The sequence below is a fragment of the Siniperca chuatsi genome, linkage group LG22, assembly GCF_020085105.1.
Source record: "Siniperca chuatsi isolate FFG_IHB_CAS linkage group LG22, ASM2008510v1, whole genome shotgun sequence".
Classification (NCBI taxonomy): Eukaryota; Metazoa; Chordata; class Actinopteri; order Centrarchiformes; family Sinipercidae; genus Siniperca; species Siniperca chuatsi.
In genome coordinates this window covers 14,904,417-14,917,358 of record NC_058063.1, presented here as the reverse complement: position 1 = coordinate 14,917,358, position 12,942 = coordinate 14,904,417, and the positions used below count along the sequence as shown (strand labels likewise).

General features: G+C 39.1%; 1 protein-coding gene across 1 annotated transcript; it reads right to left on the bottom strand.

The window, feature by feature from the left end:
• Positions 1–4,991: 4,991 nt before the first annotated feature.
• On the bottom strand, positions 4,992–11,338 carry tm4sf5 (transmembrane 4 L six family member 5). Its single transcript, XM_044184486.1, has 5 exons — positions 10,844–11,338; positions 9,911–9,991; positions 8,713–8,855; positions 6,643–6,835; positions 4,992–5,491 (listed from the first exon to the last, which is right to left on the bottom strand). The coding sequence occupies exons 1-5, from the start codon at positions 11,015–11,017 to the stop codon at positions 5,474–5,476; spliced, it is 609 nt and encodes a 202-aa protein (XP_044040421.1). The 5' UTR covers positions 11,018–11,338; the 3' UTR covers positions 4,992–5,473.
• Positions 11,339–12,942: the final 1,604 nt, after the last annotated feature.

Sequence of the window (12,942 nt, the reverse complement as noted above, 5' to 3'; positions counted from 1 at the left end):
TATTGTTGTAGTCCTTCATTCTAAGTGACTAACTTAACCCTAACCTAACCTTATTGTTTTTGAACCTTTTATGATAAATAGTCTCATATTACATATATTATGATACACACAATTAGGACCTTTTAACCTATTTCAAACTCTTTTCCTCATGACAAATTTAACCTTCAGATGCTCATTTCATAAACTGAAAATTGGGAATTATGAAAGTGTATTAAACAACAGGCCTTTTCTTTTTTGTGCAACAGATTCCAAACTTGCACTGAGGTTAGTGTCATGCCTTCATAGAGAGTCAAGTGGTGCCTCTGCGGTGTCACCTCTGTGCAGTCACACACTTGTTCCTCTCCTTGTAAGGTGAAAAGTGTCCCATCCAGCCTGCCGGTGGCCCAAATATGATTATAGGCTAACACAGTAGCTTCCTGTGAGCCTAAGAGGAGGCTCAGATACCAGGGACTGAACCACTCCTACTGTACAATTCAAGTGCCATCGTGATATCAGACACGGGGTACAAACTGGATGGCGAGTGGAAAGCGACATTGTCATAATACTGACATAACCCTCGTGTGAATTTTTGCCCCTCTGGTAATTTAAACCCTCAGTGCCACTGCTCCACTGGCCAAGAGACAGGAATAGCAGCGCTGTGAACGTGCAGCAAGGACGGAGACAGACACAGGAGAGGGTCAAAAGTAGACCATCCATAATCCAACAATCAAACAAAGAAAAATGTTCCTAATGTGTGTATATTTAGGGGGACATGTAAGTTGTTTTGGATAAAAGAGTTTGCCAAATAAAAAAGAAACTTAATAAAGTCTCACAAAATGGAGGTATTCAGATAAAGTGCCACAACCTACAACCTTCTTTATTCAGTGAATAAGGGGTGTGTCTTGATTGGGTTGACTGGGACAACAGGAGGATGATGATGTCATTCAAAAAGTACCTTCCCCCAAGGCAAACTGTAATTGTATTGTAAGCAAATCTCCAGTTCGGGTCTTGCCAGGAAACTGTCACTTCTATAAGGTAGTAATACTTAAACAAAATCTACATAAAAATATAGTTCCCTGCAAACTCATCAAAACAAACTATAAGGTAAACAAAGGTTATCAGCCCAGAAGTCGCCTGTATAAATTATGCATGAAAAACATTGTGCACAAATTGTTCTGTGCGTGGCTCAGGAAGTGGAGCGGGTCGTCCACTGATCATGGTTCAATCCCCAGCTCCCCCTGTCCACATGTCGAAGAGCCCCAAATTCCTCATGGTGGTCAGGCCAGCACTGCATGGTAGCTCGCTGTCATTAGTGTGTGTGTGTGTGTGTGTGAATGGGTGGTAAGTTGTAAAGCGCTTTAGATAGAAGTGCTATATAGATGCAGCCATTTACAATAAATGTTTCATAAAAAGGATCTGGAGTCAGTTTTTCTAGTCAGGCCTGGCTGAAATGTTTTATCTTCTTCTTTCCTATCTTATTAACCATTTCCCGAACCTTCAGACACCAGGTTGAAACCCCCTTGTTTAAATCCTACGAGTGTTAAGAATGATTTCTTTTCTACAGAGAGCTTATTTTATGTGGAAGTTCATGAGTTTACATTAGATCAGTATGCACCTATACAGCTCATAGCTTGCTGAAAAGAAGAAAGCTGGACAGAAGTTAAGATGCCTAAAGTCTCTCCAGACACTATGTTACTCTTCAGCCCTGATATCAAAAATATTTCAAGATAAAGGCATTAAAATCAGAGACCAAAATACTGTGTAAAAAAAATCAAGTCATTGCAGGATCAAACCAGTCTAGTCCTCTGTGTGAATGTTTACTGCTCCCCACCCAACTCCCTGTTTCTTATTCCCGCCCCCCTCCCTCAGACCTCCAGACATTCCCACACCCAGAGTTTGTTGATTTTCTGTTGATGTTGGCATGCTCCTGCAGAGCTAGGCCCAGGGCTGACTGGCTGAGGTCGCTCATGGCTGGTTCCAGCCATCTGTCAACCTCCTTTATTCTCCTCAACCTGCTCCCCCCTCTGTAGAGTATGTCACGTATCTCATGTTTCTTTACCACTGCCCCAGTTTTACGTCATCAGCAGAAATCCCGACACATTTGTCATTCTCAGTGATTGCATTAATCCTGATGTGCGGGGGGGTCCAATCATGGTCATATCTTACATCCCATGCAAATTAGCTGATAATGCTGGCACAATTTGAGGGCAAAGAGCAGACTTGCCTTTACTACAGAAGCAGTGAAATGGAGTAAAAAAAGGTGTAAAATTTCCTGGCTGGCTGACAAACTGTATTACAGATAGAAAGGTTGTAATGCCTTCATTTTAAGCGTTTTTAGACTAGATTATTTTACCCCAAAAAACATTGCCACCGAGCATAAATACTACCTAAACATGCAGATATTGAATTCTGTATCAATATGATTAAATTAAGAAAGGCATTCGTTTACAACCTAATACATTTGAATATGTGTTTTTAAAGTAGCTTAACCACACTAAATCACATGAATTCTAGTAGAGTCAAAAGCTGAGCTGGCAGCTGCTGAGATCTGCTAATGCTAAGTTAGTTACAAAGTTTAGCTTTTTTTTTCTCTATCATGATTGGATTTAGCTGCTGCCTCATTTAGTACTGTGGAATAACTAACTGAATCACCACGGTGTGGATATTTTTCATCTATAGATAATAGCTAGGGAAAAATCAATTATCAATGAATTTTATTTTAGTTTTAGCTAAGGCTAGCTGGGACTATTATGATTAGTTCTCTTTATATATCCATGGGACTAGCTCACCAGCTCGCTAATGTTACAGTATAGCGTTCCTCCTTCAGCTGGCTAGTTGGCTGTCTCTGTGGCAAAAAAATTTAAAAATCTAAATCAGGAGGACTCAACTCAATTTTGACCAAATATGTAGTTAATGCCTCTTGCCTTTATAGGGCAGATTTGAGGGTGCTTTCTTTGTGCATGGCTTGATTTAACCTACTGGACTTAAACCTCTTAGCTCCACACAGAGCAAAGCTCAGTTCTGCATCACTTAGTCAAGTTCATTTTGTATGCATGCTGCCATTAAGCAATGATGCAAAAAAAAGTGACGTTATGTGGTAATAATGTGTGGTCCAAGTGTAAAATATTAGTTTCAGGGTTATATGATAATATAGTGCCAGTAACACAGGTGTTGTCAGCGTCTTTAAGCAATTGTTACCATAGCAGAACCAGCTAGACTCAATTTAAGACCTGACAAAGAAGCTCCATCTTCATAGTTTTCAGGCTTTTTTGTGTGATCCTACTACAAAATGTCATTTTCATTTGGCCGAAAATCAGTGCTGTGGGGTGAGCTATTATGTCAAGTCCATTTATTTATAGAGCACATTTAAAAACAGCACCAAGATGCTTTTACAGAGAGGTGTAAAAGTACAATTAAATAATCGGAAAGTTAAATAAAAGGTAGAAATTGAGTTTAGAAATGAATCGATTTTGGACATGCTGACAGAGTTGTGAATAAACTGCTTGTAGACCTGCTGAATGTGCCTGACTGTCTACTTTGTGGCTCGGCTTGGGTCATTCGTAGTGTGGTTGACATAATTATTGGGTGGTGGACGCTGCTGAGTTATCACTTACGTGTGTCTGGGTCGAAATTTGTGCCACCTGTTACAGCATGACTGTTGCTTTTAAATGAGGCTGCGGTTGTGGGTGTGATGAGGAGATTTCAACCAAGGTACAGACGAGGAAAGAGAAAGAGGAGCACAGGCACACCATCGTGGGAATATGAGTTCAATTAAAAGCTTTTATCATCTTGCACAGATTGATTTGTACCATTGTCCTGTTCTGTCCAAATTCTGTTTTCACTAGTCCATACTGGCCAGTTCTGCTTCATGTCACCCTGTTTTTCCCTTCTGCCTCCTCTTTGTTATGTCAGTCAAGCAGAGAGGAGGCGCTCAATTTTGGGAAAGGGGTACATTTCTAAATAATGGCCTCACCACAGGGTCTAAATGAGTGCACAAGGCGGATGTAACAGAATAATTTTGTGCTCAAATTACTTTTTGACTTGTCATTCCTTCTTGTTCCTCTCTTCTCAATTTTTTGAGAAACTTCTCTCTGTCTTTCAAGTCTCCCCTCAGTGCATGCATGCACTTACATCAGTGTTTGTCCTCTCTGGATTCTTTCAGAGTGGCTACAATTTGCATGAGAAGTGGGAGACTGGGCCCCTTTCCTGTTTTCCTCCCTTTGTCCCACCATTCTTTTATTCCAAATTCTTCTCACTTATGCTCCTTCCTCGCTTTGTGCTGTGCATTATATAAGAGAGCTGCATAACAACGTCCAATCAGTTAGCTAAGATGGTCACGGTGTTGGGCAACGGTGTTGGGCACTGGCCTTATTTCCACATAATTTCCACTCCCTGTCCTGGCAGTTTGTGAACACAGGAACAGTTGAAATTACGCTGTTACTGAAAAGGGGTTTATACAAAAAAAAAAAACATTATTAATGAGGCCACTGAAGCACACTTAAATGTATTCATCTGTACTGCCAGAGACTTTGGCTTTAGCTTTGAGCTGTGAGTTATTTGGTCTCTCCAAACAGACTGTGTCTATATTTACCTGGGTGCAGCTCTGCAACAGGCTTTTAACTTAAAAGTTAGGTAACAATTACCACGAATCAGCTCCTTGGCAACAAAAGATTATGAGCTTAACCTGCACCTATGCTAACAGGAGTTGCAGCTCCAGATTGTGTACTGTTGATGCAGCTGCAGTGTTCACAGTGTCCACAGGGGGCATTCTGACCTTTGACCTTGTCTCGAAGCACAGTAAACCTGTTAGATCTGGCTGTCTGGCTGCACATGCACAGCGTGAGGTGAGTAATTGACAGAGATCCTAACAGTAATTCTGCAGAAGTTCTTCAACTGGATAATTAGAGTTATAGAGTGACACAGTTGGTGAACATTTTTCCCGTAAATATCAGTGTGTTTTTGGGGGGAAGCATTGCAAGAAAACCCCCCGGCAAAGTTCACATAAAAACTGATCAGGAAAACAAGCTTTTAATGTTGAATTTCACTAATTATATAATTTTCTTAATTCATGAGGTCTTATTGTGTTGTCACATTCATCTCATAAACAGTATACAAGTAGAGGCACATAAACAAACACAAATAATTAAATACAATTACCCTTCAATCCATATATGTCCCATAAGGAGTCTTCAGTTGAAATTAATCATTAATTCAGTAATTATTTCAATGAAGAATTCAACCAAAAGTAAGTCAGGCAATACACACAAACCATCAACAATTCATAAAATAATGGAGTAAGGCTGATATATTTCAAAAGGCCATCTAAGACACAGACTTGGTGTGAAACAAAAGCATCAAAGAGGGTCAAAAGAAACCCCCAACATGTTTCATAGAGAGGTATGCCTGAATATAAACTTTGGGAAACAAATTAAACACAGTAATGTCTCCTTGATCCTTGTGAAGGTGCATCACAACCGGGCGATCTTCTTCACTTTTACAATCCACCATCATCCTGCAACAGGACAGAAGTCACAAGTGTATTTCATGTTTGGGACAGGAAGCAAGCCCTCAGATGACTGACAGAGCTGTTAATAAATATGGTCATCATGTTAATGTGTAGACATTTGTTGATACAATACACATGTGGATGTGTCTTCATTTCCTGAGAAATGTTAGAAATGTAGTACAGTGATAAATAATGTTTTGAATACTACAATGTTTGTGAATCCTGTACAGTAACTTCTATGTCCTTCAAATCAAATGTCCCTTTTTATTGTGCATATGAAATGTGTTTGAGCAGCAAAAATCCTCACTATATGTTCAACCATGTGCTAAATCTGAGCTTAATCTTCAACCTATCTAGATATTTCCGTTCAAAAGTACATGTACACAATTATAAATGATCTTTGACCATTTTCAGTTTTTTGTTGTACCTTTATGGAGTCATCAGTTATCAGTCATCATATTGTGTCATGTTTATTTTCAGTAAACCTTTCAACAGATCTAAATAAATATAGGACATTGTTTAAGAAAGAACTGGAAAATATAATCATCTTAAACATGAGAAGCATCCTGAGCATTTTTCTGAATATTAAAAGTTGTATCATTTTTCTTTACCACTCTCATGTCTGTACGCTAAATTTAAGATAGGCCAGCAACCAGTTAGCTTAGCTAAGCTAAGCACAAATACTGGAACTAGGAGATCTTGTTTGTTTAAGCCATACAAAACTGTAAAAACGATGTGGTCCCAACTATTCCTTTAAATGAGTTCCTCCCACCATTGGGACCCATTTTCCTGTTTAGTGGCGCAACTCGTGCTACAATACCCACTTCCTTGCATACATATCAACACAGAATCAAAACTACAAAATTTTTTCCCTTTCCTGTTTTCCATCAGTAGCAGACCTGATAGAAATCCAGAATTGCAAACAAAACAGCACTTAAGCAACAATGTAGGAAGCCGCCATAAAGTTAGGTCTTTCTATGAGAAACTAAGTATAGCTGGCTCACTTCCAGCAACCAAACCAGTTAGAACAGGACATGTTGCCTCTCATTGGCTTGGTGTGTGTCTGTGTCAGAAATACTGTTCAAACCTCATTGTGTCATTTCTAAAGGTTTGCATGCCTCCTTCTCCTCCTAGAATTTCAGGATTTGTTCACCTACATCTTTGCTGTCTCGACAGTCCCCGCAGATGCATCCCAGGCAGCCGTTAACAACCTGGATGCCGCAGAGCACCAGCTGCACCACCCCCATGGAGAGCAGGATGGAGAACAGGACGACGTGCCACATTACCGCATTATTAGGGTACTCACAGGTTGTCCACAAAGTTTGGTTTACAAGGTAGCTGCCATTACCCCTGTGAGGGAGAAGAGCAATAGAGCATAAGCATTGTCCAAGACACACACAGCATTTATAAAAATATGTGTGAAGCAGCCAGGCCAAGTTTGGGGTGCAGGAAGAAAAAGTATGATGACTGAGTTGAGGAAAAATGTGTCAGTAAGAAGGTGAATAGAATAAGTGAGGAGTGGAGAAAGAAAGCACATGGAAAATAGAAAGGAGGGGAATTGAGAGAGGTCTTTGATGGAAATATCAAGAGTTTTGTGGGAGAAAAGTGAAGGAATGGTTTGACATTTTGGGAAATACACTTTCTAACTTTCTTGCCAAGAGTTAGATGAGAAGATTGATACCACTCACATCTCTGTACAGTAAATGTGTAGCTGCCACCAGTTTGCTTAGCTTAGCACAAAGACTGGAAACAAGGAAACAGCTAGCGTGGCGCTATCTAAAGATAAGAAAATCTGTCTACCAGCACCTGTAATGCTCACTCATTAAGATGTTATATCTCATTTGTTTTATCTGTACAAAAACCAAAGTGTACAAACGACACATCATGTGGATTTGTTACTTTGGACAGAGTCTAGCTAGCTGTTTGCCCCTGTTTCCGGTCTTTGTGCTAAGCTATGCTAAGCTAACCGGCTGCAAGCTGTAGCTTTATATTTACTTACGATATGAGAGTGGTATCGATCTTCTCATCTAACTCTTGGCATGAAAGCCAATAAGCGTATTTCCCAAAATGTTAAACTGTTCATTTAAAACAAATTATTGTTATTGAGAAGTCCTGAAAGTGCTAAAGAAAATTATAATTTTTAACTTCTTCTTTTTAACTTTTAACCTTTATTCAATCCGGTAAGACCCACTGAAGTTGAAACCTCTTTTGCAATGGAGACCTGGCCAAGTTGCAAAAATGTTTTCTGGAGATCAACAAAAATGTTAATCAACACTATTGGACTGATGACTAACTAAAGTCTGCTCACTGTGCACAGTAGAATATACAGGACACAGTATACAGTAAACAGGAGCTCAACATTGCAGCACCCCACATAGAAAAACAGAATCTGGAAAAGGGAAAATTGAGGTTTGCTGGAGGAAGGACAATCTGAGGTTGAATATTAATATCCCATCATGCATTGTGTAATCAAACTTGGTTCCCTCCCTGTAAACACTTCTGCCCTTTAAACTGCTGTCATCATGGACAGCCACAGCCTACATATAAACAACATGCTCATTTTTATTAACGTTTGTCCCAATCACCTGATGGGCCTCTATCAGGTTCAGTTTTACTTGCCTAAGCTCATAAAATGTTTCGGTTGTGTCAATCATGTTATCTTTGGAGCATTATCAGTTTGGCTGAGTCTTATTCTAAGTCATACTGTTTTTGGGCCAGCAAGGAGACAAAGTTATGTAGTAGAGCAACTGTCAACTAAAAAAGCCAAGAATCATAATCTCGAGCTTAACGTGACCTCTGATCAAGATAAAAAGAATTTCCCTCCATGTATTAATACAGTTTTACAAAGACAAGAAATTCCTCTTGTCTTGAAAAATGAAAGAAGAGTGGTAGCTTTATTCTGAATTCCCAGGCTCATCACTACAGAAACAGAAAGTGCTGGCCCAGTCTGCCACCTACTGGATATTAAAAAAGATTGCGTTTTTTATTTTTGTAATCAGTAACTGAAACTTTTCTGCTGCAAAGACAATGAAAGTAAATATAGCTGATGGAGATAACATAGAAGTGCAGATACACAGCAGCATGCCTGAAACAAATGAGGAAGGGCTGCAATGCAGGGCTGCAAAATACTTGTCAGAGCACTATTAGCGACAGGAGTTATTCTACAGCATCACCTACATGCCTAGAAAAAGTACATTTAAATGAGTGATGATAGGAGATTCACTCACGTGCCGAGGTTTTCAAAGGGGTATTCCCATTTGTCACCAGCCACCAGACACTTGGGTCCAATAGCCAGACCAGCTGAGGCCACACTGGTGCAATAGATCGCTCCAACCAGACCAAAAGCAGAGGAGAACACAGAGTTCAGCATCTAGAGGAGAGATGGGAATACACTGCATTATTATTTTGCTATCTCGTCATTTGTCCAAGAGTATGTGACTTACTGGCATCTGCAAGTCCTAAAAGTGGGATTCCTCCTCTTTTTAAGGTTCTGTCATTGTTTTCTTGTCCTGACCTATGTCGCCCTTAAAGGCTGTTAATGTAACCAAGGGTCAGAAAAATACATTTTACCTGACTGGACATGATTTAAGACACAAACACACTCCTATGCAGCCTGGCTTCATTAGTGGAAAGATTTGATATTCTAATTCAATAAGAAACAAGTGGTGTCTTTATTAAAGACAATACAGTGGTGGAAGAAGTAGAAATTTACTTTGCTGAGAGTAACAGAGTTTGTTTTGTTTTTTGGCTCACTTTATCTGGAAATGTCTGTAAAATGAATATATATATACGATTATAAATCTATGTAAAATAATCCACAATCCTCCAAAAAACTGAGCAAACTCCATCCACTGAGGAAGACAGCGAAATATGGATGAATGTTACCGGAAAAGCAAGTAAGTGGACCACTTTTCATTAAACTACTGTTTTCAAGTTTGACAAGGAACTTTCACACTCAACAAAAATAAAAATGATTTTAACAACAATGAGGAAATTAAATTGAGAGAGTTCTAGATCTAGATCAATCAGAAAAACTACAAAATAAAATACACAAATTAAAGGCAGATTACACTGCTTTTCTTTGCTGACGGGCCATTCACTGTCTCCACAACTAGCTTATTAGCCGTCTTGTTCCTGTTAATTAAAGAGAAGTGAGTACTGTTCACTCTGCAATGGAGGAGATTCATAGCCCTTCTGTAAAACATATTTAACAACATATTTATTTTAAATAGTAATTCACAGTACAGTTAATATAAATAACATGATGGTACTTTCCATATAGTGAATTGCAGATAAAATACATATGATTCTAGTTTGTCCTTCAGCCATATAACATCGGCCTTGCCTTTGCCTTTTACCACCCATCATTATCACTCCAGTCCCTATATTGACATAAATGTAAATTTTTCAAATGACTTTCCTCACCCGGCAACGGTTGCCACAGCAACCTGTTCCGCAGCAACCCTTGCCCCCGGCCCTGATAGCTGAACAGCTCGGGCACAGCATCTGAAAAGTTGAAAATAGAAAATGTTTTCTCATTTATCAAGCAAGACATTTTGTTTTCATAGAGTATCACAAGTGATCGCATACTTTAAGTGTTTTAAATGCAAGCCAGAGTTTCTCAAAAGCATTTAATATATAGGTATGGTTTGTGTATTTCTCTCTACATAAATGCACACACATGCCTGCCTAAGCATTTGCATTTTTATGTGTGTGTCTGTATGTCTGTTCTCTTATCTCTTAAACCAAATATGTGTGAATCCTGAATCGAGTTTTACTCTCTCGTCCAAGCAGGCAATGACAGCCACAGTTAGAGGTGGGAAGGCAAAGACATTCAACTTCCTGGTCACTGCTCCAAAATGTAATATCACAGCAACTGTCCTTCCACAAGACTCAAAGGTCTCTCTGATCCATTTATGAGATTAAGTTTTTATGAATTATTTATTGCCCTTATCAGCCTTTAAAATGTCAAGATAATGTTGGTGGAAAATTGCATAAGAAGATCAGACGATGCTTGAATCTCTTAAAGGTCAATGGTGTCAGTGTTTCCCTAAAAGTTCTCCTTATAGTAAAACATGTTTTTCACACTATAAGACACTACAAGACACACATATACAGTGGTGGAGGTAGTATTCAGATCCTTTAGGCTACTTAAGTCAAAGTAGCAATCCACTGTGTAAACATACTCCAGTACAAGTAATTTTTGTAATTGTTACTCAAGTAAGTAAAAAAAAGCAAGCAAAGAAATTTTACATGTTTACACAGAGTAGAGTTAATGACTGAAAAAGTCAATAAAACACTCATTAAAACATCAAACCAGACTTTGTAGATGTACACAGATCATGGTCCTTTACTCACAAAGAGGCCTCCTCCGATGAGCCCCCCCATGAGCCAGACCTGTAGGGAGATCTGATCTTTTTCCAGACTCTGCCCGTCGGGAAAGAACAGCAGCAAGTTGGCGATTATGCAGATGAACGCTGAAGGCAGCAGGATCAGGCCCACCAGGCGGGCACACTTCCCCGTACAACACATGGTTTTACGTTGATGATCCCTCTCTTCTTCTACTCTCACTCCGAGTATCTTTCCCTCTCTTTAAGTCAGTGAAATGTGGGCGAAACAAAAAAAACAGAGGCGTACGAGAAGCTCACAACTGAAAGCTCACCCTCTCACACTGCGAAAGTCAAACACAACCAGTGACTGTTAGAGCAGGAAGGAGAGAGGGGACAAAGGCCAATGTTGGTGTGGTTGCCTGCAGTCTGAGTTCAGACCTGTGTATCTTCCCATGTGTTTCTGGTAACAATTTAAATCCTCAGCGGGGAAGAAAAAATGTACTCCTCTACAAATGTCAAAGTGAAAATGCAGGACAAACATTAAACTTAAACAAATTAAAGAAAGAAGGGGGGTATCTGTGTGTATTTAGGGAGCTCTATCATGCAGTTGGATGCCCTTTGATACTTGTTGATATCAGTCTGTTTGTTCTATTTAAGGCCTATTGCAAACACAAGAGGGCTTGGCCTACAGTGCATCTTAATAAAAGCTCTGTCAACCAAAGATATAAAATCTAACTAACTGGTACATCATGAGGTGTAAATTAAAGAGCTTGTGTGTGCTAATTTAAATCATCACAGATATGAGGAATATTTAAAAACTCTGACACCAGATTAATGTTATAAATATCCCCTCCTTTGGAGAATTTAGCAAAAATTCAATATTATCGTGTATCAACTTTCATATATTCTACAAATTTCTGTTGTATAAATTAATGATACCAACTGAGCTAAACTAACAAACGTATTTATTGATTTTTTAAATTTGCTTTACACATATGTTAGGGGCGGAGCAGCAAGACACAGAATGCAGGTTTCTGGATTTCAAAAAGTGGGTTCAACAAAACTTAAAATACAGCTAAATGAACTGCAACAGAACTCAGTGACTTATACTGACCTGTTTTAATACTTTAATACTAAATTACCACAAAACAACTGGGCAGGTAGTCTTCCAGTAAAGGAATACTGGTTGGTTTCTGGGAGCTTGGGGAAAATACAATGAGGGTGCCATGTGTAGTCTGCTGTGTGCACTTTACTTAGAGGCAACAAGATACAAACAGTGCACAGGGAGTAGTAGAAACAGAGGCTAAATAGGGGCCCACAGTTTATTTGTTTTCTCCTTAGTACCTTAGCAGGTTAATCTGGCCCTGTACTTCAGACAGACATAAATTGGGTGAAACACTGATAATATGTGTATTAACAATAGTTAGTCACGTCATTTGAAAACTCCTTCTTGTGCCCTAAAAGCTTGTAGTTTTATTCTGAAATCAGGACTGTAGCCATCATATGCTATTGAGGACATCTTAGTAAAGGTGATAGAAATACTCCACTTCACAGCCCATTTCTCCCACCCTTTGAGTTTTTCTTGACATCAGTGTTTTTGCCACATGGCTTCATCAGTCGTAAGGTCAAATGCTCTGAGTTTTTCATACTCTCCAGCTTCTTCACTTTTCGGGATTTCAACTGTAAAACTCAGCGTGGTGCACTGTTTTCTAAGCGAGAGTATGGAGGAGTTTACATGGTTGGATACAGTTTCTTAATAATCTGATTCTGAATACATTTAATTCTAGTTATTCTAAATGTTCTCAATTTTAAAGAATCAGTAGATTCAGTAAATAAAAAAATCATAATAGAGGTATAATTTCACTTTCACTTTGTTTGCATGGTTTAAATTTTAAGAATGACATGCCATGCCATGTGATAACAGGCTGATCCTGTTCAGTGTTGGCTAGTATCAAAACATGCTTGTAGAAATCCCCAGTTGTTTCTGTAAATGTCTAGTGTACTAGTTAAGTCATTTTCCAAAGCATCCCGGGAGAGGAGGCTGCTTCAGATGCAATGGCAGGCAAGTGTGTTCTTGTATGATTGCATAAAAAGGTATTTAATATGCTGTAACTGTAAGTGCAGCCT

What these genes read in the sequence shown, in the direction of transcription:
- tm4sf5 (XM_044184486.1), bottom strand. Translation starts at nt 11,017, where the DNA reads ATGTGTTGTACGGGGAAGTGTGCCCGCCTGGTGGGCCTGATCCTGCTG. An exon ending in TCATCGGAGGAGGCCTCTTT is followed by an intron (nt 9,992 to 10,843) that starts GTGAGTAAAGGA and finishes TCAACTTTTCAG; the next exon opens with ATGCTGTGCCCGAGCTGTTC. An exon ending in CCCTTTGAAAACCTCGGCAC is followed by an intron (nt 6,836 to 8,712) that starts GTGAGTGAATCT and finishes TCTCCCTCACAG; the next exon opens with GGGTAATGGCAGCTACCTTG.